The sequence below is a fragment of the Loxodonta africana genome, chromosome 4 (genome assembly GCF_030014295.1).
Source record: "Loxodonta africana isolate mLoxAfr1 chromosome 4, mLoxAfr1.hap2, whole genome shotgun sequence".
Classification (NCBI taxonomy): Eukaryota; Metazoa; Chordata; class Mammalia; order Proboscidea; family Elephantidae; genus Loxodonta; species Loxodonta africana.
The window spans coordinates 173,060,257-173,086,869 of NC_087345.1; the positions used below are offsets into that span (position 1 = coordinate 173,060,257).

The window sequence follows — 26,613 nt, forward strand, 5'->3', positions numbered from 1 at the left end:
TGTACTTCTGTCAACAGCATAAAATACTAATAGTTCACAGTGGTATTCTGCAGAAGTTTTTACACCCTCAAGTCCCAATTTCCAACATTAAGAAGTTAACCAAAACCAGCTTGAAAATGTCAATTTGTACTTGGTCTGCAGCATAAAATGGTACCAAAAATTCAAGAGCAGCATTACACCATTAGTTAAGATCAAAATGTTTCCACATGAATTTCATATATTTGGAAACATAATGCACATAAGGAATGATTTTTCTCTCCAATAATGAGGTCACAAAACAATGTTAGCCGCTAAACACAAAGCATCAAATTACAATGGTTCTCCCTGGAATCTTACATTAAATGTTAGGGCCAAAGAGTCAAAGAACTTACAATACTGGTTGTCTCTGTAGCTTTACTGAGCTAAGAAATTGTGGTCATTTTCAAATAACATTATTATATCAATATATTATTAATGTATTTATTATTTTATTAACATGAAGTTTATATCAACTTTGCACAGTCATTATATTTAAGTTAAATGTTATCCAGGATAACTTGTATTCTGTAAATTATCCAGAGATTTAGAGTCCAAGATGCATTCATATACCTTACCTCATTTGACTTTTACAGGGCAAGAATTATAATCCCCATAGTAAAGGTGAAGAGACTGAGGCTTACAGACTTAGCTAAGGTCACAGAGGCTTTTTAAAAAGGGCAGAAGCGGGACCAGAGATCAGCGTTGGGGCTCTCAGCTCAGTGTTCTTCCACTGGACCGAGAGGAGACAGGACGAAGTGGGACAGGAGGGAGAGAGGAGAAGGAGGAGGAGGAGGAGAAGAAAAAACAGGAATATAAGAAACAGATTTAATACCATGTTCAAAAGAGCAAAACTGGAGTTGAATAACAAGATGGTAAACCACTCGTAGGTTCAGTCTTCATGAAAGCATACTCCTGACTGAGTGGGAGCCCAACGTTGTTAATTAAAACTCAGCTGTAAGAGAGCAGAGCTTAGTTTGTTTTTGCTATTTCCCCCTTTACCTCTTGCTCATTGTCTCTCCAAAGGGATTGTTCAGTAAATATTATATTTGTTAAATGAACATTAGCTTTTGAACTCCTAAGAACTCCAGCTTGGTGCTTCATTAAAAAAAAAAAGATTAAAATGTTTTCACAGCATTTAAGTAATTAAAAACAAAATCCCATTGCCATCGAGTTGATTCTGACTCAAAGTGACCCCACAGGACAGGGTAGAACTGCCCCATAGGGTTTCCAAGACTATAATCTTTCCGGACACAGACTGCCACATCTTTCTCCCACTGGTGGGTTTGAACCACCAACCTTTCAGATAGAAACCAGGCGCTCCTTTTATCTAAGTAATACTATTTTTTAAAAAGAGTTTGAGAGCTTAAAGCATTTCAACATAATTTAATATATATTTGAGAATCTACTACATACCAGTGTGCTTAAAACCCTTCCAAAAATAGAAAATTCCTAAGACCTTTATAAAAGATCTAACTGACGGTAAGAGTCCAAAATAAGTAAAATCTTTTTTCTAAACTGTTAAAAAGATATGAATAGTTACTAGCTACCCAAGTTTTCCTTACTTTGAATTCTAAACTGTTATATTTACTAATACCTACACATTTATGTCGGTGAGGCATTTGTATATATTTCCATGTTTGTAATACACAGAATGTATTTTTTAGGATGTACCGTAATTGTGGGAGAAAGATGTGACAGTCTGTAGCAGTCTGCTTTTGTAAAGATTTACACCCTTGGAAACCTTATGGGGCAGGTTTACTCTGTCCTACAGAGTTGCTATGAGTCAGAATGGACTCGACGGCAGAGGGCTTGATTTTCACACCATAATTAATTTGAAAAGTATTTTATTGAAACAGAAAATGAAGGGCTTTTTGTTTGTTTTGAAGGTTCAAATATGAATTCACACAATAAATAGTAGTGGCTTCCCACTTAAATAATGCACGGGTTTTGAAAACTATACCCTGCGTATTTAGCTAACGGCAAAAGTTCCCCCAAAAACCCAGACCTGTTGCCATCCAGTCCACTCTGATTCACAGGACCCTATAGGACACAGTAGACTGCCCCACAGGTTTCCAAGGAGTGGCTGGTGGATTCAAATTGCCAACCATTTGGTTAGCAGCCGAGCTCTAAACAACTGCACCACCAGGGCTCCTCAAAGGTTCCAAAGGGGCCATTAGGACCCACTGTGTCTTATAGAACCTACCGTCCACCCCCACTTCTTATTACTCTCATTAAACAAAAAGAGTACTCCCAATTGGAAAACTATGTTCAAATAATACAAATGTTATGACAGAGTTGAGAAAAATGTTAGAAGACCTATAAAAGAAGAACTTCCTGCAGAAATGGCAAAACTGAATGCTGAAGCTGACAAATGATTTGAGAATTTCGAGTGATCCCAGTAAGACCGAATCTCTCGGGATTTAAATGAAGACTCTTTCCTGACCAGTGCACAACGGGACTTACTTTAACCGACTGTGTAGAGACTTCATCATTTGTCCTGCCCTATCCAGGGTTTTTTTTTTATCCAGGGTGCAAACTTCAATCCTTAATTGGCATAATCACAGTGAACTTCTCCTTTTTAGCATTAAAAAAAACAGAACTTATCCCAGTCAGAGAAGATGTGGTGAAGTTGCTCATGTATGTGAGTTCCCTTGTACAGCAAGTAAATAAATTCACTTGCATTTTTGATCACTGTGGTAGCCTTTGTCTCTCTTTCAACAAACCTAAAAAGGAAATTATATCGGTAGTTGGCCTTATTATTCTGTTTTTATGGCTCATCACTTGCTTCAATTTGGTCTTTCCCAACATAAGATACATTTCTTTAGTTTATGAATTTGAAAATATCAAAGAAAAAAAGAAATTTCTGGGAAAACTGTAAAACTTATGCACAAACCCTGAATGCAAGAGACAGAAAATTGTAACAATATAAGTCTAACAAGCTTCTGGCAATTCTATAAATAATATTCTTATACAAATAGGAATAATGAAGACACTAAACTATAATGGAAAGCTTTTAACATAGTCTATAAATCGTCATTAGAGTGGCATTACAATATTAAATCTTTTTATCCTAGATTAGAAAGCATTTAAACATTAGCAGATACTAGAATTTCTCATTAGTTTCCTCTGTCTGTAATGCCGTGTGGTTGTTGCTGGGTGCCTTCGAGTCAGTTCTGACTCATAGTGACCCTGAAGGACAGAGTAGAACTGCTCCATAGGGTTTCCAAGGAGCAGCTGGCGGACTTGGACTACTGACCTTTTGGTTAGCAGTTTTTAACCACTACGCCACCAGGGCTCCAGTGCGGTTAGTCCTCCCTAACTTTAAACCCGTATCACCTTGCCCCTAAAATCTACCTGTTTAACTTCTACCCAACCTTTAACGTCCTGAGCAAATGCTGTGTCCTCTCTGTTGGGTTTCCTCACCAGCCCAAACCTCTGGCTTAACTAACTGTCCCTTCATCTAGGTTCAGAGTACATCATACTCACTTCTAGTGTACCGTTCATCATACTTCATTCCAGCTAATGACACAGGTCTGCTGTTTTAATAGGATTTGGGGTTTCTTAAAGAGCGAAGGCTCTGTGTTATTTATCTTTGTATCCCTCATAGCATCTGACAGAGTTCTTGGTAAGCACTACCCTGGTGATCATTAAACCTGGCTCTAATATATGATGTTTTGTTAGGGGACCATAAGCTGTACCAAGGATTTTCCTTAAGCCCCACGGCTCTGCTGGTGATGTCCCACCTGGACTTCGTGTATAAGTGTATATCATATGTATGTGTTTACCTGCCTGAAATTCAAAAGTACCATAATTTATAAGTAGCCATCAATGGCTTGTTAAATCAATCAGCATTTAATTAATTAATAAATAATATGTGCCCAGCAAACTTGTATCACATAAATGATTATATTTGATGACAGCAATATAGACAGAATTATAATTAATGAATCTGCTATTTTTCTTTGCTGAAATATTAGCAGTGATCCAGGACACACAGAAAGCATTTAAATGAATAAATGAGTAAACAAATGAATAACTGAGCAATTCTGAGACCTCACGTGTACTATACTAATACTAATTTCCCATGATACAAGTTCTAATTCCTGCCTTTTTTGGTTTAAAATGAAAAAAGGCTTTAAGTATTCATATATGTATTGAAACATAATATGTTTGATCAGAGAAGAAAAGGGGGATAATCTAAAAAAAGGTTAAAATGATTAGAAATACTCTTTATAAAGTCACAGCGTGACACTGGGCCACATTGTGAGCTTTGGATTTTGACAGATCTGGGTTCAAATCCTGGCTCAGTCACTTTGGTTAGTGATCTTGGCAATAGTACTTAATCCTCCTGAAGTTTTAAAGGTAGAGTATATCTAACTTATTGAGCTGATTAAATAATGGACGTAAAGTTGTGGGTATAGTGATTGTCATACTGGAGGCACTTGATTAATTGAGCTCTTACAGCTATTATACCTCTTCCTCTGTCAAATTCCAGGTTTGGGGCTTAAGCACGCTTAGCCCGGTAAAGAATAATGAGGAAGTTACTAGGGTACGGAAACTCTAGCTAGGCTGAAGGGGCCTTATTTTCTGGCTACGTCAATGAAGGTAACTATGTAACAGCCCAAAGAGGTAGACACAAACATAAAACAAAACCAAGTAGGAAAGGGTGTTAATGGTGACATGCTTTACTTCCCTGTATCAGCCAGACGCCATGCAGTTCTCTGCTTCATTACTCACACAAACTTACAACCTTTCAGAGCTGGAAAAGATCACCTAGTAATCCTTGCTTTACTAACAGGGAAACTAAGGCTTAGGGGTAAAATAACTTGTCTGAGGTCCACAGCTGCTTGGAGGCAGATCTGGAAAAGGAAACAGGTCTCCTGACATTAGATCCATTACTCTTTCTTCTAAGCAGACACAGTGACAATAGCTGGGACACTGCATTTCCAAATTCTGGTCAGTTCCCTCTTCCAAAGGAGAATGCATGCTCTATATTTCTAGTTAAAGCCTGTCCCCCTTCCTTCGATTCCCTTCTTTCTTGCCCTCGTGTGCAGGGCTAAATCTTGGGTGAGTCTCAAGGACTTTTACTGTCTTTTGACCCAATGTCTGGATATGAGCCAAGCCAACGGGTCTGATCCTTGCTTACTTCCCTTCCCATGTGCCCCCCTTGGATCATGCTTAGCCTTCTAAGGCCAGGAGCCATCCCAAGCAAGAGGAAGCCCACACCTATCTCACCACACCAGCCTCCAAAGATAGAGTCCAGGTATTAATAACAACCACTAAGAACAACAGTCACCTATCATCTTGTAATGCTTACTAAGCAATCACTAATATGCTGGGTGGTTTATATATATATTATCTCCTTTAATCTCTTCAACATCCTATAGGTTAGGACTTAATACCTTCATTTTATAGATAAGGAAGCTGAGACTTTGAGAGGTCAAGTAATATACTTAATTGAGCGGTAGAACTGAGTTTCAAACTCCAATCCCGTGCTCTTAACGATTAAGCACACGATCTTTCTCAATGGCAGGGAGATCAAAGGGAGTGTTAGCTCCAGCTAAGGAAGAAAATTCCCTTCTTTTTCTAAAAGCTACATTCTCCACCAAGACATGATTTTGTGCCATTAAAGACATCATTTTTCTTACACACATACCAAAACTTCACTTCCTTGTGGAAGAGAATAAGTGGATACAGGGGAAAGGGTCGAATTTCTCCTAAGGGTTATAGTGTGCCTGTACCTGGATAATTTAATTATTCTTTATTCAAAAGGGTCTCTACCTCTACCTGTAGACTGCTTTTCTGAAAGCTCCAGGAAGCTCCTGTTAACAAATTATGATTTTCTTTTTAAAAATTCACATGGAGGGGAAATGGTTTTTCTTGTTTGTTTCTTCTTAAACGGGTATGGGAAGAAACAGGTCAAAGAAATGTATAAGCGCAAGTATCTTCTCTCGCTACATGTATGTGTGTACATATGAATATCACTATATATACAAAAACACACACACCTATTCCTCACTTGTTGACTATCTCATTACCTGACATTTTGTATTACGACAATAGTAAAATATCTACTGTCTCACTATTACGTGCATTAACAAGGTGGCGGGCATAACAGCAATGGCTGTGGAGCGTTCCCTCCCTCGAGGAGGGTTTCTGGGTGGCCTCTGGGAAGCTGGGAGGGGCACCAGGCCCAGCTGCCGTGTGGGGCCGGCTTCCTCCATGGTGCCAGCAAGTGCCTGTTCTGGGTTCCCAGCTCCTATGAGGCCTGAAGCCCCGCAGCTCAAAATTGCTGTGGGGCGGGGAGGAAAGTATGAGGCATCCGAGAAGGTGTTTGGAAGAAATGCATGAAGAGTTTAATGACATCCCAAATAGCCAAACTGGGCCTGAGGTCTCCGGCTGTGCCGGGTACATAGTCAGGTTCCCAGCATCCTCCCCCACAGGAAGCCCCGAGCCTCAGTGACTTGCCAGGCCCAGAGAACAAGGCAGGGCTTGCAGGGGTGGGAGTGGAGCCCTGGAGGCGGCTCTGTGAGGGAAGCTCTGACCCAGCACAGGAGAAAGGTGCAGTGTGGTTAAGCCATGGGCCCTCCAGTCACACAGCCTGGCTTTATCCAGCTTTGTCTCCTCCAAGCCTCCTCCGCAGAAGAAGAATAATCTGTACTCATGTGCTAATCATCACAGTGATTAGCACATGAGTAAATCGTAGCAGTTATTATTTCTATGATCATATTTTCTAAATTAAAAAATTGGACAAATGGATGGTCTGAAAACAGAAAAAAAAATTCTCCATTTTTGCATAATGCTGATTCTCGCATAACGGCCTGGTCTTTGGGACGTAACCATGTTGACAAATGAGGAGTGGGTGTACATACATATTTACGTGCATACAGTTTTCTCTCACTAAACACCCTCATTCTGTCTCAGTAAAGGTCAGTAATCTATACTTCCACTTGGCATCTATTTAAGCGCCAGCTAGCTGTCAGCTAATGGGATGGGCTGAGGATGTTGCATTGAGTGAGACGGTCCTACTTGCAAGAAGCTCTCAGCCTAGTACAGGAGATGTGTCCTTGCAGCCATACACACTTACCTCATGCTGAGAAGGAAATCAACTTTAATATATAACTGAAATTTTTGCCTTTAAGTACAAGGAATAAGTCACCTTATGGTCAGTGGATAAACGAAAATAAAACCCATTGCCATCGAGTCAACTCTGACTCATAGCGACCCTATAGGACAGAGCAGAACTGCCACCACAGGGTTTCCAAGGAGCGCCTGGTGGATTCACTGCTGACCTTTTGGTTAGCAGCCATAGCAGTTATCCACTACGTCACCAGGGTTTCCATGGTTAGTGGATAGTGATACTAAGTGTATCAATTAAAACTGTTTATAACATACGTATTACTATTATTACTCAGCATGGCTTATCTTACCTTGATCTTTTGGTGGGACTGATAAAGAATTCTGCATTATGATGTATTTGACTTGAATAGTAACTTTCCTAAAAATAATCAAGCACAAATAATAGTTAGAAAATAATTGAGATGTCATGTTAATGAATATTTAGAATTTCTTTACTATAAATATAAAATTTTAAGCTGTTTGTGGGCCTAATTTTAAAGTCTTTCTATTTATAACTATATGGATAATAAAAAGTGGACTGAGCAATTACAAAACTTCTGTTTTTCTTCTCACTTTTTAGATGCAGGATTTTACCTAATGTACTGAAATAGCCTGGGAGGGCGATATGGTGACACTTGACAGGAGGCCTTATCTGCATCTCTGCCTTCATAAACGTGGAAAATATGCAAGTAGGCAAAGTGGTTTCCCTAAAAATGCCCTGCCTGATAATTTTGTTTGGTATACTCTGTTTAAGAAGAAATAACTGAAATGTTTAACAATATAGATAAAGGTAATATATTCAGTTCATGGTCATTAAAATAGAATTATGAAGATTATATAGCCATATGAAAATGTTATAATACAATGCATTGGATGAACAATCTAAATGGCATACATGCTAGGATTACAACTACATAAAAATAAAGGCATAGGAAAAAACATGGCTGGAAATATGTCAACATGTATACTAGCATTATGTTTGTTGATGGACTTTGTTGTTGTTGTGTGCCGTCGAGTTGATTCCAACTCATAGTGATCCTATATGATAGAGGAGAACTGCCCCATTGGGTTTCCTAGGCTGTCATCCTTAATGGGAGCAGATTGCGAGGTCTATTTCCTGTGGAGCAGTTGGTGGGTTTGAACCACTGACCTTTTGGTTAACAGCTAAGTGCTGATGTAATTAGAGGGGTTTTCTTTTCTCCCAATTTTAACTATTTTCCAAATTGCCTATAGTATGAGGCTATATATTAATAAAATAGCTGAATATAAAAATAAGACAAAAAAATCACTGAAGAAATAAGTGTTTTTATAAGCTTTCAAACACATAAGTCTTTCTAATAAGCATGACACTACAGACCATTAAGGCAAAGACAGACGAATTTTTCCATTTAAAATCTTAAATATTTTTTAAACAAGAAAATTTAACAGAATTGGGGTGGGGGGAGCAGAGGACAGGATGGTAGAGTAGTTAGCCACTTCCTATGGTCTCTCTTATAACAACCCACTGCCATTGAGTCAATTCCGACTCATAGCGACCCTACCCGAAAAAACAAGTAAATCAATTATATATGACAGGAGCCCTGAACATCAAAGACAAAGGTGAGGAGTTGGACTGAGAGGCAAGGGGAGGAAGAGATAGCTCAGAAGGAGTGAGGATTTGCCAGACCTAACCTGACTGGCACCCTGCAGGCTGGACTGGCTGGTGCGCACAGGCTGAGGCAAGCAGTAGCGCTTGGGATGCGTTTTCCGCATCAGGAGAAACCGAGTGGCAGAGAGTCTGCACAAGTCTCCAGAAGCAGGGAGAAATGATGGTGACTCAAGTTAAGTGCAAGTGTATAACCTACTGCGCAGGATTAAAAAAAAACCCTTCCCTCCTCTGGGGAGTACCTCTCTCCCATTCACTTGCCCCCTCCCCACTCTGCTCCAGTCCTGGCTGGCTTCAGCGATTGCTGTACCCCCTGGGCCAGAAGTGGGACCCATAGCATGTCCCAAGCCATTCTCTAGGCTTTGGAGAGGGAACAAATTAACAAACAGGAAAAAATAATCTGCCAGCTCCCTGAAACTGGAAACTCAGGGCAGTCACAGATCCTTTGCCTAGGCACAGGCATAAGGGGTCCACGAACTTTGAATGCCTTTTACCCCTGCCTAGACCCGTGTGTGGGCCAATTTCAACAGTGTATGCCCTCATTAGCATAGTACAACAGGGTATATACCTGAAGCCTATTTTCAGCTGTAACAGCTAAAGGGGAGTGGCAGATTCATGACATTTGATAACGCCCTGCCCATTAAGCAGGATCCTCACCTACCGACATCAGGGGCCTGAGGACTGGTGGCTCTACCCATTCCGCCTAGCCACCCATGACAGGGCTTCAAGAATAAGTGGTGCTTCCCAGTCCTTACAGCCAACAGCACTGGGTGCCCAAAATTCGGCTGCAAAACCCATTCACCTACACACTCTAGGGAACAGGGACACACCTTCCACTCAGGCACTCAGGGGGAGCCATTAGCCCCTTGCCTTGCTCAGCACATAATCCCCTACTGTAGCCAGACACCTGTGCCTACTTCAATCACCCCTACGTAGCCCTGCCTGTCTAGGACTGTAGGTGAGAGGCTGCACCACACGCTCAGTGACTGACAACCTAGACATCTGAGCTGAATCCACACAAAAAAAGTAAACGGACTACTGGGTTCACATATCTTCTAACAGCTCTAACCACCTAGTGACAGGATGTGAGAGCTTCAAAAATACCAATAATCAAAGTAGCTCACATGACCAGGCTATTTGGGCATATCAGAACAAGATGCTATGACACAGTAAGCAAACATAAAATACTTATTGATGGGTGAGAGACAACAGTCAGTATCAAATCACATAAAGAGGCAGACCATGATGGCTTCAGCAAGTGAACAAAACAAGGAACTAAGAAACCTCCAGGAGGAAGAAAAGGTCTTGGAATTACTGAGGTAGAATTCCCAAAAGATTAATACACAGAGCTTTTTGAGAGATCAGGAAGGAGAACAGGCAAAACGCAGACTAAGCCAAGGAACACACAAAGAAAATTTAACAAAATTAAAAGACATGACTTTTTTGAGAAATAGTTTAAACTGAGAACACATTCTTTTGTGGTTACCAGAGGGGGAGGGAGGGTGGGAGAGGGTTATTTACTGATTAGATAGTAGATAAGAACTACTTTAGGTGAAGGGAAGGACAACACTCAATACAGGCGAGGTCAGCACAACAGGACTGGACCAAAAGCAAAAAAGTTTCCTAAATAAACTGAATACCTCGAAGGTCAGCGGAGCAAGGGCACGGGTTTGGGGACTATGGCTTTGGGGGACAGCTAAGTCAATTGGCAAAATAAATTCTATTAAGAAAACATTCTGCATCCCACTTTGAAGTGTGGCATCTAGGGTCTTAAACGCTAACAAGCGGCCATCTAAGATGCATCAATTGGTCTCAACCCACCTGGATCAAAGGAGAATGAAGAACACCAAGGTCACGAGGTAATTATCAGCCCAAGAGACAGAAAGGGCTACATGAACTAGAGACTACATTATCCTGAGACCAGAAGAACTAGATGGTGCCCGGCCACAACCGATGACTGCCCTGACAGGGAGCACAACAGAGAACCCCTGAGGGAGCAGAACAGTGGGATGCAGACCCCAAATTCTCATAAAAAACCAGACTTAATGGTCTGACTAAGACTACAAGAATCCCGGCGGTCATGGTCCCCAAACCTTCTGTTGGCCCACGACAGAAACCATTTCTGAGGCCAACTCAGCAGACATGGATTTGACTGGACAATGGGTTGGAGAGAGATGCTGATGAGGAGTAAGCTACTTGCATCAGGTGGACACTTGAGACTAAGTTGGCATCTCCTGTCTGAAGGGGAGATGGGAGGGTAGAGGGGGTTTGAAACTGGCAAAACAGTCACGAAAGGAGAGACTGGAAGGAGGGAGCAGGCTGACTCATTAGGGGGAGCGTAAATGGGAGTATGTAGTAAGGTGTATATAAGTTTACATGTGAGAGACTGACTTGATTTGTAAGCTTTCACCTAAAGCAAAATAAAAATTATTAAAAAAAAAAAGACATGACTTTTGCTTCTAGACAAGATGAAGGAACAGAGACTAAATTCTCTTTCTTGTATCAAACAAAAAACAGGTAACAAATATGAAACATTTTCAAGTCACTGGATATCAGACCACATAAGACTGATCCTTGACCACAGGAAACAAATGAAGTGAGCCATATCATTTGGTGCAGGGAGGAAGAACCCTGGTGGAGAGTCCCAGAGTCCTGGAGAAAAGAGCACTCCAAAGAGAGAAAACAATAGAAAGGGTTCCCACTGATTACTCACCTGAGTACTATCGAGTACATACAAGTGAGAAAATTATCTGAGGTCAAGGAAAGATCCACAGTGTTCTACACTCACACAGCAAGACAGGAATAGTGCCTGCTCCCACCAGCCACAATGAAAATCTCATAATTCATGGGGCACTGGGTTGAGTATGCAGAAGGGTCTTGCCTTGACAACAGTTCTTGTTTCACCTAATAAATCTTAAAAGACCTGAAAGGATCAAATTGTTTCTAATTATCTTAACTGTCTACCAGAATAAAGCTCAATAATATTTATAGAAATAAAAAATATCCATCAACCAACAAAATTCATAATGCTGTGCATCCAGTAAAAAATTATCAAGCATGCAAAGCAGGTAAACATGACCCATATTTAGGAAAATAAGCAACCAAAACTAATCCTGGACTGACGGAGATGTTAAAATTAGCAGACATGGACACTGTGTGTACAACTCTATTTTTATGTTTAAAAAGTTAAGTTCAAACATAAATAACGAATGCCCTAATAAAACTTCCAGAGATGAAACTACAACATCTAACATAAAAACTACACTGGATGGATTGATGGCATATTAAACATGTCAGAAGAAAATATTAGTGAACTTGAAGGCACAGCAAGAGAAACTCTCCAAAATTAAACTCAGAAAAAAAAAAAAAGAATAAAAAAAGATGAACAGAGTGTCAGTGAACTGTAGGACAACGTCAAGCAGCCTCATATACCAGTGACTGAAGAGTAGAGAAATGGAAGAGTCAAAAAATTATTTTAAGAAATAATGGTAGAAAAATTTCCAAATTTCAGTAAACTGTAAACAGACAGATGCAAAAAAGCTCAACAAAACCAAAGCACAAGAAACATGAAGAAAACTGTATCAAGGCATGTCATAACAAAATTGCTCAAAACCAGTGAAAAAAGAGAATCAGACAAAAAGACATGTTACACAGAGATGAACAATGATAAGGATGGCAGCATATTTCTTTTTGGAAACAATCCAAGCAAGAAGACAGTGGGCCAACATCTTTAAAGTACTAAAAAAACTAAAACTAGAAGGGGTAAAAAAGGCAAAACAAAAACTGTCAACTTAGCATTCTACGCCCAAAGAAAATCTCTTTCAAAAATAAAGGCAAAATAAAGACAATTCTGTACATACAAAAGCTGAAGGAATTCATCATTAGGCCACCCACACTATAGTTAGGTGCCGTGGAGTCGGTTCCAACTCATAGCAACCCAAAGTACAGCAGAACGAATGAAACACTGTCTGGTCCTGCACCATCCTCACAATCATTATTGTGCTTGAGCCCATTGCTGCAGATACTGTGTCAATCCATCTTGTTGAGGGTCTTCCTCTTTTTCGCTGACCATCTACTTTACCAAGCTTGATGTCCTTCTCTAGGGACTGGTCCCTCCTGATAACATGTCCTGGCTTCTAAAGAGCATTCTGGCTGTACTTCTTCCAAGGCAGATTTGTTCCTTCTTTTGGCAGTCCATGGTATATTCAATATTCTTTGGGAGCACCATAATTCAAAGGCATCGATTCTTCTTAGGTCTTCCTTATTCATCATCCAGCTTTTGCATGCATATGAGGCCACTGACAATACCATGGCTTGGGTCAGCTGTGCCTTAGTCCTTAAAGTGACATCTTTGCTTTTTAACACTTGAAAGAGGTCTTTTGCAGCAGAGTTGCCAATGCAATATGTCCTTTGATTTCATCACTGCTGCTTCCATGGGCGCTGATTGTGGATCCAAGTAAAATGAAATTCTTGACAACTTCAATTTTTTCTCTGTCTATCATGATGCTGCTTACCGCTCCAGTTGCGAGGATTTGTTTTATGTTGAGGTGTAATCCATACCAAAGGCTATAGTCTTTGATTTCATCAGTAAGTGCTTCAAGTCCTCTTCACTTTCAGCAAGCAAGGTTGTGTCATACAGGTTGTTAATGAATCTTCCTCCAATCCTGATGCCATGTTCTTCTTCATATACCCCATCTTCTAAGATTATTTGCTCAGCATATAGATTGAATAAGTATGGTGAAAGGATACAACCCTGACACACACCTTTCCTGACTTTAAACTACTCAGTATCCCCTTGTTCTGTTCAAACAGCTGCCTCTTGGCCTATGTACTGGTTCCACACGAGCAAAATTAAGTGTTCTGGAATTCCAATTAAAAAAAACAAACTATTGATCCACACTACTGCATGGATGAATCTGAAAAACATTATACTGAATGAAAGAAGCCAGATTAAAAAAGAGTATATGCTGTATGATTCCACTTACCTAAAATTTCAGAAAATGCAAACTAACCTATAGTGACATAAAGCAGATCAGTGGTTGCCTGGGGGCAAGGAGACAAGGAAGGTGGGAAGGGAGAGATTATAAATAGGCACAAGCAGCATATACCCATCCATTAGGGGTGACAGATACATTCCTCATTTCAATTGTGATGATGGTTCCAAGGGTATATATATACAGCAAAAGTTATCAAACTACATTTAATAATGTACAATTTCTTGTATGTCAATATGTTATACCTGTTAAAAACTAGGTATTAAAAATCAAAGGCAAATACTGGGGAAAAACTGAACACTTAAACAAAACAGACATGTAGACATTGTTTATTCATTAAACATTTGTGTTTGAGGTGTTACTCTGCACTCTGGATACAGTAAAGGTTATGTGAGGCATGGACTTTGCACTCATGGACTTTATTGTCTGATATAAAACAAATTAATAAGAATGAGAAAACACTCTACTTTAAACTTATAATCCTTAGAATGTTCAGCCTCAGTAATAATCAAAGAAATGAAAATTTCTAATATCAAAGTATTCTGCCTACTAATTGGAAAAAAAATTAAAAAAAAGCAATACAAATTGCTGCAAAGAGTCTGAGGAAAGGGCATACTCATTTACTTTGTGTAGGAGTATAACTGGTAGCAACTCCTTAGAGAGTACTTTTGCAGTATGTATCTCAAGCCTTTATTGTGGTAAAATATACATAACAAAACATTGGCCAATTCAACAATTTCCACAGGTATAATTCAGACATCCGATTACATTCCTCATGCTGTGCCACCATCATGGCTCTCCTTTTCTACATTATTCCACCACTAGCATAAACTCTGGAAACCCTGGTGGCATAGTGGTTAAGTGCTACGGCTGCTAACCAAGAGGTCGGCACTTTGAATTTGCCAGGCGCTCTTTGGAAACTCTATGGGGCATTTCTACTCTGTCCTATAGGGTCGCTATGAGTCGGAATTGACTCGATGACAGTGGGTTCGGTTTAACATAAACTCAGTGCTGCCCATGCGTTACTCCTCCTTCTCCCCGCCAGCCCTAGTAACCACTCAGAAGTTTTGGATTCTATTTGTCTATTTCATACAAGTCAGATCATTCAGCATTTCTTTTATGACTGACTTATTTCACTCAGCATAATGTTTTCAAGGTTCACCCATGACCTGGCATGTATCAGGATTTCATTTCTCTTCACAGCTGAGTAGTAACCCACTGTACGTATATACTACGTTTTGTTTATTCATTCATCTGCTAATGGATATTTAGGTTGGTTCCGCCTTTAGCTATTGTGAATAGTACTGCAATGAACACTGGTGTATGGAGTTTCTGTTTTCATTTCTTTCGGTTATGATACATTTTTTTATATGAAAGGGATTGGTTATACAGCAGAGTGGTTCAATTTTCTGGTATTATGTGATATGAAAGCCTAGCAAATGTTAAGGGTGATTATTTCTGAGTGGGGGATTAAATTACTATTTACTTTCTTTTTTATGTTATAGATGTAATAGCAAGTTTCCCCAATGAAGAAATACTACCTTTGTAATCAGAAGAAAATAATATGAGCTTTTATTTTAATTGTTTTGGAATGCTGTATTAGAAAACGAGTACCATCAAAATAATTTTTACTGTCTCCCCAATCTCTTGGTATTTAAAGTAGAAAATTCACTCAAATGAAGTCTTATTCTCCACTGCTGATACATAAAGCACTGTTGTATTTAATTCTACTGTAATAATGAAAAACTAATAAATTGTGTAGTAAATATACCTAACACTTTATTAAAAAAGACATTTAAATCATTAGAATATTACATCCTCTGATTGGGACAGAAAATAGTCTATTATATAAATATGCTAGAAGAAAACATGCATTAAATAGCCACTTAAGAGATCTAAGTATTTTCCAAATATCACATAAGCAAAGTCAAGATGAATTTACTCAAGGTAACTTTTATTTAACCATGGTGCAGCACTGACAATTGGTGTGTTCCTCGCAGTATATAAGATAATTGTAACCTCACTTTTCTTACTTGAATGACTGCAAAGTATATTAAGTAGAAAACTCTCTCAAAACCGAAGAAAAAGAATGCAACAGCTAATACCATCAATTACAGTAAGATCAAATAAAATGTTTTATAAATCATTCTTATATGCTAACTTTTCATTTTAGTTGATATGCTGTATATAAACTAAGTTGATTAAAACTGAAAATTAGGTGGATTGGTTACCTGAGAAAACTGACAGTTTGGTAGTGTTGGAAATGGAACACTTTCATTTATTCCTAGTTGTGGGAATCTAAGGCAGACATTGCCCTGTCTTTGTTATGCTGCCTTCTCAAGGTCCCTAAACATGAATTTAAAGAACCTTAGAGAATAAAATAAGATCATTTGCTCCATGCTCAACAAGCTTATTAACGTTAACCCATAGTGTGGGTATGTGTGTAACTTTATGCTTTAGTTTCTATCTTTGTAAATGTGGGCACTGGCTACAGAGTTGTAATGTGAATGCCAATCTGGATCATTATTTCCAGGGGCCTGTTTCATAGGGGTATACATGTCATTCCCACCATGGATCTGTCAGTTTGTCGTACTGTGGTGCCTTGCACGTTGCTGCGATGTTGGAACCTATGCCACTGTATTTCAAATACTAGTAGGGTCACCCATGGTGGACAGGTTTCAGTGGGGCTTCCAGACTGACAGGCTAGGAAGAAAGACCTGGCAGTCTGCTTCTGAAAAAACTGACCAGTGAAAACCTCATGAAAAGCAGTGGAACACTGTCTGATATAGTGCCAGAAGATGAGCCTCTCAGGTTGACAGGCACTCAAAACAGACCAAGGAAGAGCTGCCTCCTCAAAGTAGAGTCAACTTTAATGACATGGAAAGAATCAAGTTTTCAGGACCTTCATTTGTCGATGTGGCACAACTCAAAATGAGAACAGCTACAAACATCCATTAATAATTGGAACGTATGAAGTATGTAACTAGGAAACTTTGAAGTCATCAAAAATGAAATGGGACGCATAAAGACTGATATCCCAGGCATTAGTGAGCTGAAATGGACGGGTATTGCCATTTTAAATCGGACAATGATAAGGCCTGCTATGCCAGAATGACAAAATGAAGTGGAATAGCATCATATTCATCATAAGAAAGAACATTTCAAGATCTATCCTGAAGTACAACACTGCCAGTGATGGGATAATATCCATACAGCTACAAGAAATACCAGTTAACACTATTATTTTTCTTTCTCAATGAGCAAAAATGATTAATAATTGTCTGAGTAAGAGGCAGGGCCAAGATGGCAGAGTAGTCAAGACACTTCTGGTGATCCCTCTTACAACAAAGACCTGAAAAAACAAGTGAAATGATTATATATATATATGACAAGCTGGGAGCCCTGAACATCAAAGGCCAAGTTAGAAAACGGACTGAGTGGCAGGATGAGGGAGAGACGGTTCAGAAGTGGTGAGGAGTTGCTGCAACTGAATCACCAGGAACCCTCAGGCACCATTCTCTGGAGCAACCGTGGGGCTGGCGGTAGCATTCTGGACGTGGTCTCCTCAGGGAGAAACAGTGAGCTGCACAGCCTACTCACACCTCCAGAACCAGAGAAGAACGGCGTTCTTGGCAAAAGCTAAGAACTTGTGTTTATTTTACTGTACCTCCAGCCCCCAAGCTGGCTTCAGTGGCTCTCGATTTCCCTGGGACTGAGACAGGTCCTGCTGTGCGTCCTGAGCCGTTCTCCTGGCCTTGGAGAAGGAATAAATTAACAATTGGGAGAAAAGATAACCTGCCAGCTCCGCTAAGCTGCGGAGCTCAGGACAGAAGGGGCTCCTGTCCAGGAACAAACAGTCCGCAGACTTTGAACACCTTTCACCCCTACATGGACCTGTGTGGGCCCATTTCAGGAGGATAGGACCTTGTTGGTGGACTGCAACTGTTTCAGCTGTGTGGTGGAGAGGTGGGTGTTTGATGTTTGACACCGATTTTGCCTATTACACAGGGTCCTCACCTATGACATCAGGGGCCTAAGGGCTGGTGACTCCACCCGTGTCACCTAGCCACCCACAACAGTGATCCAAGGATAAGTGGTACCTCCCGGTCCTTACAACCAAAAACGCTGAGTGCCCATGGTCCTGCAGCAGAACCCACCCACCTGTGCAGTCTAGGGAACAGGGACAGGCTTTCCTCACAGACATACAGGGAACAGTTGTCAGCCCCCTGCCTTGTTCAGAGCATGATCCCCTGCTGCAACAAGATACCGGTACCTACACCAATCACCCATGCCCCCCTAAGAATGTAGGACAGAGCCTGTATCACACACTTGGTGACCAACTATGTGGACACCTAAGCTAAATCCACACGAGAAAAGTGAATGGATTCCTAGGCTTATATATGTGGTAACAGCTATAGCCATTTGGTGACAGGATGATAGAGCTTCAAAGGCAACAATAATCAAGCTAGCTCACTCAAGCAGCCTATTTGGACATAACAAAACAACACAAAGCAAGGAGCTAGGATACAATAAGCAAACATAAAATACACTAATACAATAACCTATAGTTGGCTTGGAGACAACAGCCAATATAAAATCACATAAAGCAGACCTTGATTGCTTCAACAAGCTCTCAAAACAAGGAATCTTCCAGACGAAGGTGTATTCCTGGCATTACCAGATGCAGAATACAAAGGATTAGTATACAGAACTCTTCAAGACATCAGGAATGAGATCAGGCAAAATGCAGAACGAGCCAAGAACACACAGATAAGGCAGTTGAAGAAATTAAAAAAGTTATTCAAGAACATAATGAAAATTTAATAGAATCCATGGAGAAACAGCCGTCAGAAATTCAGATGACTAGCAATAAAATTACAGAATTAGACAACTTAACAGAAAGTCAGAGGAGCAGAACTGAAGAAGTCGAAGGCAGAATTAGTGAGACTGAAGATAAAACACTTGGTACCAATACAGTCGAAGAAAAATCAGATAAAAGAATTAAAAAACATGAAGAAACCCTAAGAATCATGTCGGACTCTATCAAGAGAAATAACCTACGAGTGATTGGAGTACCAGAACAGGGAGGGATAACAGAAAATACAGAGAGAATCGTTGAAGATTTGTTGGCAGAAAACTTCCCTGATATTGTTAAAGATGAGAAGATATCTACCTAAGATGCTCATCGAAGCCCATATAAGGTAGATCTCAAAATAAACTGACCAAGACATATTATAATCAAACTTGCCAAAACCAAAGATAAAGAGAGAATTTTAAGAGCAGCTCAGGATAAACAAAAAGTCACCTAAAAAGGAGAGTCAATAAGAATAAGCTCAGACTACTCGGCAGAAACCATGCAGGCTAAAAGGCAATGCAATGACTTATATAAAGCATTGAAGGAAAAAAACTGCAAGCCAAGAGTCATATATCCAGCAAAACCGTCTCTCAAATATGAAGAAAATTAGGACATTTACAGATAAACAGAAGTTTAGGGAATTCGTAAAAACCAAACCAAGCTACCAGAAATACTAAAGGGAGTTTTCCAGTTAGAAAATCAATATCAGATATCGATCCAAGACTAGAACACAGGAAAGAGCAACCAGATGTCAACCCAGATAGGGAAATCACAAAAATAAATCAAGATAAAAAACTGCTCAAAACAGGGAAAAAGTGATGTCCTTATGTAAAAGAAGGCAACATTAAAATAACAAAGAGGGACTAACAAATGTAGTCATAGATCTTTCATATGGAGAGGAAATTAAGGCAATATAAAGAAATAAAACTTTGGTTTAAATTTAGAAAAATAGGAGTAAATTTAAGGTAACCACAAAGGAAACAAATAATCCTACTCATCAAAATAAAATATGAGAAAAAAATGAAGACTCAGAAAAAACAAAATCAACAACAACAAATAAGAGGAAAAGACAATATATAAACTACTTACCACAAAAAATTAAGTGGGAAAAAGAAGCTGTAAACAACACAGAAAATAAGACATCAAAATGACAACACTAAACTCATACCTATCCATAATTACGCTGAATTAAGTGGACTGAATGCATCAATAAAGAGACAGAGAGTGGCAAAATGGATGAAAAAAATACGATCTGTCTATATGCTGCTTACAACAGACACACCTTAGCCTTAGAGACACAAACTAACTAAAACTCAAAGGATGGAAAAAATATATCAAGCAAACAATAATCAAAGAAGAGCAGGAGTGGCAATATTAATTTCTGACAAAATGAACTTTAAAGATAAATCCACCACAAAGGGTAAGGAAGGACATTATATGATGATTAAAGACAATATACCAAGAGGATATTACCATATTAAATATTTTTTCAACCAATGACAGGTCTTCAAGATAAATAAAATAAACTCTAACAGCACTGAAAAGTGAGATAGATGGCTCCACAATAATGGTAGGAGAGTTCAACACACCACTTTCAGTGAAGGACAGAACATCCAGAAAGAAGCTGAATAAAGACACAGAAGATTTAAATGCCACAATCAATCAACCTGACATCATAGACATATACAGAACACATCACCTAGCAGCAGCCAAATACATTTTCTTCTCCAGCGCACACAGAACATTCTCTAGAAGAGACCACATATTAGGTCATAAAGAAAGCCTTAACAGAATCCAAAACATCGAAATATTAGAAAGCATCTTCTCTGACCATAGGCCATAAAACTAGAAATCAATAAGGGAAAAAGCAAGGAAAAGAAATCAGACACTTGGAAATTGAACAATACCCTGCTCAGAAACGACTGGGTTATAAAAGGCTTTAAGGTTGGAATAAAGAAATTCATAGAACTCAATGAGAATGAAAACACTTCCTATCAGAACCTTTGGGACATAGCTAAAGCAGTGCTCAGAAGTCAATTTATAGCAATAAATGCACACATACAAAATGAAGAAAGGGCCATAATCAAAGAATTATCCCTACAACTTGAACAAATAGAAAGAGAGTAACAAAAGAAACCCTCAGGCATCAGAAGAAAGCAAATAATAAAAATTAGAGTAGAAGCAAATGAAATAGAGAACAGAAAAACAACTGAAAGAGTTAACAAGACCAAAAGCTGATTCTTTAAAAAATTAATGTACTTGATAAACCACTGGCCAAACTGACAAAAGAAAAACAGGAGAGGCAGCAAATAGCCCAAATAAGAAGTGAGATGGGCAATATCACAACAGACCCAACTGAAATTGAAAGAATCATATCAGATTACTATGAAAAACTGTACCCTAACAAATTTGAAAACCTAGAAGAAACGCACGAATTTCTAGAAAAACACTACCTACCTAAACTAACACAAACGGGGTTAAAAAAAAAAAACGGGTAGAACAACTAAATAAATATGTAACAAAAGATGAGATTGAAAGGTAATTAAGAAACTCCCAACAACAACAAAAAAAGCCCTGCCCTGGATGACTTCACTGGAGAGTTCTACCAAACTTTCAGAGAAGAGTTAACACCACTACTACTAAAGGTATTTCAGAGCATAGAAAAGGACTGAATACTCACAAACTCATTCTATGAAGCCAGCATATCCCTGATACCAAAACCAGGTAAAGACACTACAGAAAAAGAAAATTATAGACCTATATCCCTCATGAACTTGGATGCAAAAATCCTCAACAAAATTCTAGCCAATAGAGTTCAATAACATATCAAAAAAATAATTCACCCAGACCAAGTGGGATTCATACCAGGTATGCAGGGATGGTTCAACATTAGAAAAGCAATTATGTTATCCATCATACAAATAAAAGACAAGAACCACATGATCTTACCATTGATGCAGAAAAGGCATTTGACAAAGTCCGACACCCATACATGATAAAAACTCTCAGCAAAACAGGAATAGAAGGAAAATTCCTCAACATAATGAAGGGCATTTATACAAAGCCAACAGCCAACACCATCCTAAATGGAGGGAGTCTGAAACCATTCCCCTTGAGAATGGGAATCAGAGAAGGATGCCCCTTATCACCACTCTTATTCAACATTGTGCTGGAGTTGCTAACCAGTGCAATTAGGCTAGATAAAGAAATAAAGGACATCCAGATTGGTAAGGAAGAAGTAAAAGTATCTCTATTTGCAGATGACATGATCTTATACATAGGAAGCCCTAAAGAATCCACAAGAATACTACTGGAACTAATAGAAGGGTCCAGGAGAATATCAGGATACAAGATAAACACACAAAAAAACAGGTGGATTCCTCTACACCAACAAAAAGAACATCGAAGAGGAAATCACCAAATCAATGCCATTTACAGTTGCCCCCAAGAAGATAAAATACTTAGGAATAAATCTTACCAGAGACTTAAAAGACCTATACAAAGAAAACTACAAGACACTACTGCAAGGAACCAAAAGAGACCTACATTAAGTGAAAAACATACCTTGCTCACGGGTAGGAAGACTTAACATTATAAAAATGTCTATTCTACCAAAAGCGATCTATAGATACAATGCAATTCTGATCCCAATTCCAATGACAATTTTTAATGAGACGGAGAAACAAATTACCAACTTCATACAGAAGGGAAAGGGGCCCCAGATAAGTAAGCATTACTGCAAAAGAAGGACAAAGTGGGAGGCCTCACACTACCTGATTTTAGAACCTATTACACTGCCACAGTAGTCAAAACAGCCTGGTACTGGTACAAAAACAGATTCATAGAACAATGGAATAGAATTGAGAATTCAGACATAAATCCATCCACCTATGAGTAGCTAATATTTGACAAAGGCCCAAAGTCCATTAAATGAGGAAAAGACAGTCTCTTTATCAAATTGTGCTTATGTAACTGGATATCCATCTGCAAAAAAATGAAATAAGACCCTTACCTCACACCATGCACAAAAACTAACTTGAAATGGATCAAAGACCTAAAAGATAAAATCAAAAGTGATAAAGATCATGGAAGAAAAAATAGGGACAATGCTAGGAGCCCTAATACATGGCATAAACAGTATACAAAACATTACTAACAATGCACAAACACCAGAAGAGAAACTAGATAACTGGGAGCTCCTAAAAATCAAACACCTATGCTCATCCAAACACTTTACCAAAAGAGTAAGATTACCTACAGACTGGGAAAAAGTTTTTAGCTATGACATGTCGGATCAGCATCTGATCTCTAAAATCTACATAATATTACAAAAATTCAACTACAAAAACACAAATAACCCAATTAAAAAAATGGGCAAATGATATGAATAGGCACTTTACTAAAGAAGACATTCAGGTAGCTAAGAGATACATGAGGAAATGCTCACGATCATTAGCCATTAGAGAAACGCAAATCAAAGCTACAATGAGATTTCATCTCACTCCAGCAAGGCTAGCATTAATCCAAAAAACACAAAATAATAAATGTTGAAGAGGTTGTGGAGAGACTGGAACACTTATACACTACACTACTGATGGGAATGTAAAATGGTACAACCACTTTGGAAATGAATTTGGTGTTTCCTTAAAAAGCTAGAAATAGAACTATCACTCGACCCAGCAATCCCACTCCTTGGAATATATTCTAGAGAAATAAGAGCCTTTACATAAACAGATATATGCACACCCATGTTCACTGCAGCACTGTTTACAATATCAAAAAGATGGAAGCAACCAAGGTGCCCATCAATGGATAAACAGATAAATAAATTATGGTATATTCACACAATGGAATACTATGCATCAATAAAGAACAATGATGAGTCTGTGAAACATTTTGTAACAGAGGAATCTGGAAGGCATTATGCTGAGTGAAATTAGTCAGCTGCAAAAGGACAAATACTGTATGAGACCACTATTATAAGAACTCAAGGAATAGTTTAAATAGAGAAGAAAAGATTCTTTGATGGTTACCAGAGTGGGAAAGGAGAGAGGGAGAGGTGTACTCACTAATTAGAACTACTATAGGTGAAGTGAAAGACAACACACAATACAGGAAAGGTCAGCACAACTGGACTAAACCAAAAGCAGTTTCCTAAATAAACCGAATGCTTCAAAGGCCAGCGTAGAGGGGCAGTGGTTTGGGTTTCAGGGAACATCTAGGTCAACTGCCATAATAAAATCTATTAAGAAAACATTCTGCATCCCACTTTGCTGAGTGGCATCTGGCATCTTAAACGCTAGCAAGTGGCCATCTAAGATGCATCGATTGGTCTCAACCCACCTGGAGTAAAGGAGAATGAAGGACACCAAAGCCACAAGGTAATTATGTACTCAAGATACAGAAAGGGCCACAGAAATCAGAGACTACATCAGCCTGAGACCAGAAGAGCTAGATAGTACCCGGCTACAACTGATGACTGCCCTGACAGGGAACACAACAGAGAACCCCTGAAGGAGTAGGAGAGCAGTGGGATGCAGACTTGAAATTCTCATAAAAAGACCAGACTTAATGGTATCACTGAGGTCATGGTCCCCAGACCTCTTGTTAGCCCAAGACAGGATCCATTCCCAAAGGCAACTCTTCAGACAGGATTGGACTGGAGTATAAGATAGAAAATGATGCTGGTGAAGAGTGAGCTTCTTGGATCAAGTAGACACATGAGGCTATGTGGGCAGCTCCTGTCTGGAGGGGGAGATGAGAGGGCAGAGGGGGTCAGAAGCTGGCTGAATGGACGCAAAAATAGAGAGTGGAAAGAAGGCGTGTGCTGTCTCATTAGGGGGAGAGCAACTAGGAGTATATACAAATTTTTGCATGAGAGACTGAGTTGATTTCTAAAGTTTCATTAAAAAAAAAAAAAAAAAAGTCTGAGTATGCTATTCCAGGTTGAAATTTGAAGGCACTGTCCCACTGTCTGCTGGTTTCCCATGTTGTTAAGAAATCTGAGCATAGATGCAATCTTTAGAAATTTCACAATGAAGTGTTTCAGTGTATTTTCATCCATATGCCAAATGTTTAGTGGGTCCTAGAAACTCATGCGTTTCAGTTCCTGGGATATTCAAATATTTTTCTAAAATTTTCTCATTTACTTTTCTTTTTTTTCACTCTTGAACTTCTATTATTCATTCGGGTGTTTATCCTTCTCAGAGTGTTATAATTTGATTATTCTTTCCCTTTCATATATGTTCTATCTTTCTTTTTGCTCTTTCTGGAGAAATTCCTTAAGTTTGTCTTCCAGTGTTTCAGTTTTGTTTTTCATTTCTGATAACATATTTTTTATTTATATGAGCTCTTTTTTGTTTTTGGAATGTTTCTTTTTTGTAGGATCTTGCTCTTGTTCCATGGATATAATTATACTCTTATTTTTCTGATGGTATTAAAAAGTTTTCTGCTCCTTGCATTGACTTTCCTTTCTCTAAGTTGTTTTTTATCTGTTTGCTTATTTTCATCTTTATATTTCATGTTAGAGGATTTCCTCTGATGTCTGCTGCTCCTTGGCGGTCTGATCATATTAAGAGTGAGGAACTCAGAAGCTGATGCATGTTGAATGTTGGATGGTTCCTGTCAACTGAGGGCCTTCACTGTAAGGTAGTCTGACAGGGCTATTCCATTGAGGAATACTTGAATCTGTATACTCTGTTCTTCCTCATTAGCTAATCAGGTTCCCTAGGAAAAATGTTCTCGTCTCTGATTTCAGCGGTGTTATGACTGGCTGCCAAAAATAGCTTTCTGAGAGTTACATGACGGAAAAGGCCTGGAGGGTGGGGTAGTGGTGAGCTTCAATTTCAGACATAAATGTTCATTCATATCCCTCTTATATTGGTATATCTTTAGCTCTCAGCTGTGCCCAGTGTCTTCAGTTCACAGATTCTTTGTTTTACTCTCCAGAAAGGCTAAATCTCCAGCTTTCTGTTCTATTGTGAGAAGTTGAGAGAGTGTGTTTCTTAAGTAGATTTTCAATCTATCCACCTGCTTTTAGTCTCAATTCCCTCAATTCCAGTGGCATCTGGAGTTGTCAATTCCTGAGTCTTTGGGGACATGAAAGGAGGGAAGATTCCTGTGGTATAATTTCCTACTGCAGTCTATCAAGTCAGGTATCATTGACTGATTTGGCTTTCCAGCTTCTAAAACAGTGTCACTCTTGTTTCTTTTCTTGTTCTATTTAATTATCTGTGCATTTAAAAAATATCTACATCCATCCATCTATCTATCTATCTATCTATCTATCTATCTATCTATCTATCTATCTATCTATCTATCTATCTATCTATCTATCTATATCTGTATCTCTCTATCTATAGTGTCAGTGGGTCTCGGGTGAGGGTCAAATTTAAGATGTGTTCAATCCATCATCTTTACCTAGGAGTATATGAACGGTCTTCCTAAAATGCAAATCTAATCATGTTTTTCCCATGCTTCAAGTCCTTTGATGGCTCCCTGCCATCCACAAGATAGAACCCAGCCTCCTTCCCACAGCACACCAGGCCTTTCACACACTGGCCTGTCTCATGGATCACCACCATGTTATTAGGAGCTGCATCTCAGAAGTTGGCCAAACAGGCCAGCTCTCATGTGCCTCCACTGTTCTTCATGGAATGTCTTTCTCCCCCTTGTTTTGCTATACAATTCCTACTTGATTTCTCTGTGACATCTACATGACCAATTCAAGAAATGTTTATTGATCTGTCCGTTTTCTTCCAGCACACTGGGAGTGGCTCCCACCTAGCATATAACATCTGTTAAAATTTGTCCAATTTTCCCTTAAGAGAAATGTAAGTTTCTTGATAGCAAGAACAACACCATATTTATCTTTACATTTCCAGGACCTAGTGATGACTGCTATATAACAAGGATTAATAAATGTTTACTGAATGAAGAAATGATGTCAGTGATCATTTAAAAACAAGAGTGCTAGAAATTAT

At 39.0% G+C, this 26,613-nt stretch overlaps 1 protein-coding gene across 41 annotated transcripts in view; it reads right to left on the minus strand.

Moving 5' to 3' along the window:
• Positions 1 to 26,613, minus strand: part of ZNF438 (zinc finger protein 438) — a 223,164-nt gene that overhangs the window by 31,117 nt on the left and 165,434 nt on the right. For 30 of the 41 annotated variants that reach the window (XM_064285044.1, XM_064285042.1, XM_064285036.1 and 27 more), the window contains one exon: positions 7,449 to 7,516. The exons of 9 other annotated variants lie outside the window; for them this stretch is intronic. Coding sequence is in view for 28 of the 32 variants with exons in the window: in XM_064285036.1 (XP_064141106.1) it covers positions 7,449 to 7,516 (68 nt within the window). In the remaining 4 variants the exon portion in view is untranslated. Of the gene's footprint in view, positions 1 to 2,481; positions 2,742 to 7,448; positions 7,517 to 26,613 lie in introns of all 41 variants that reach the window. 2 more of the 41 variants (XM_064285043.1, XM_064285045.1) reach the window with 1 other exon arrangement.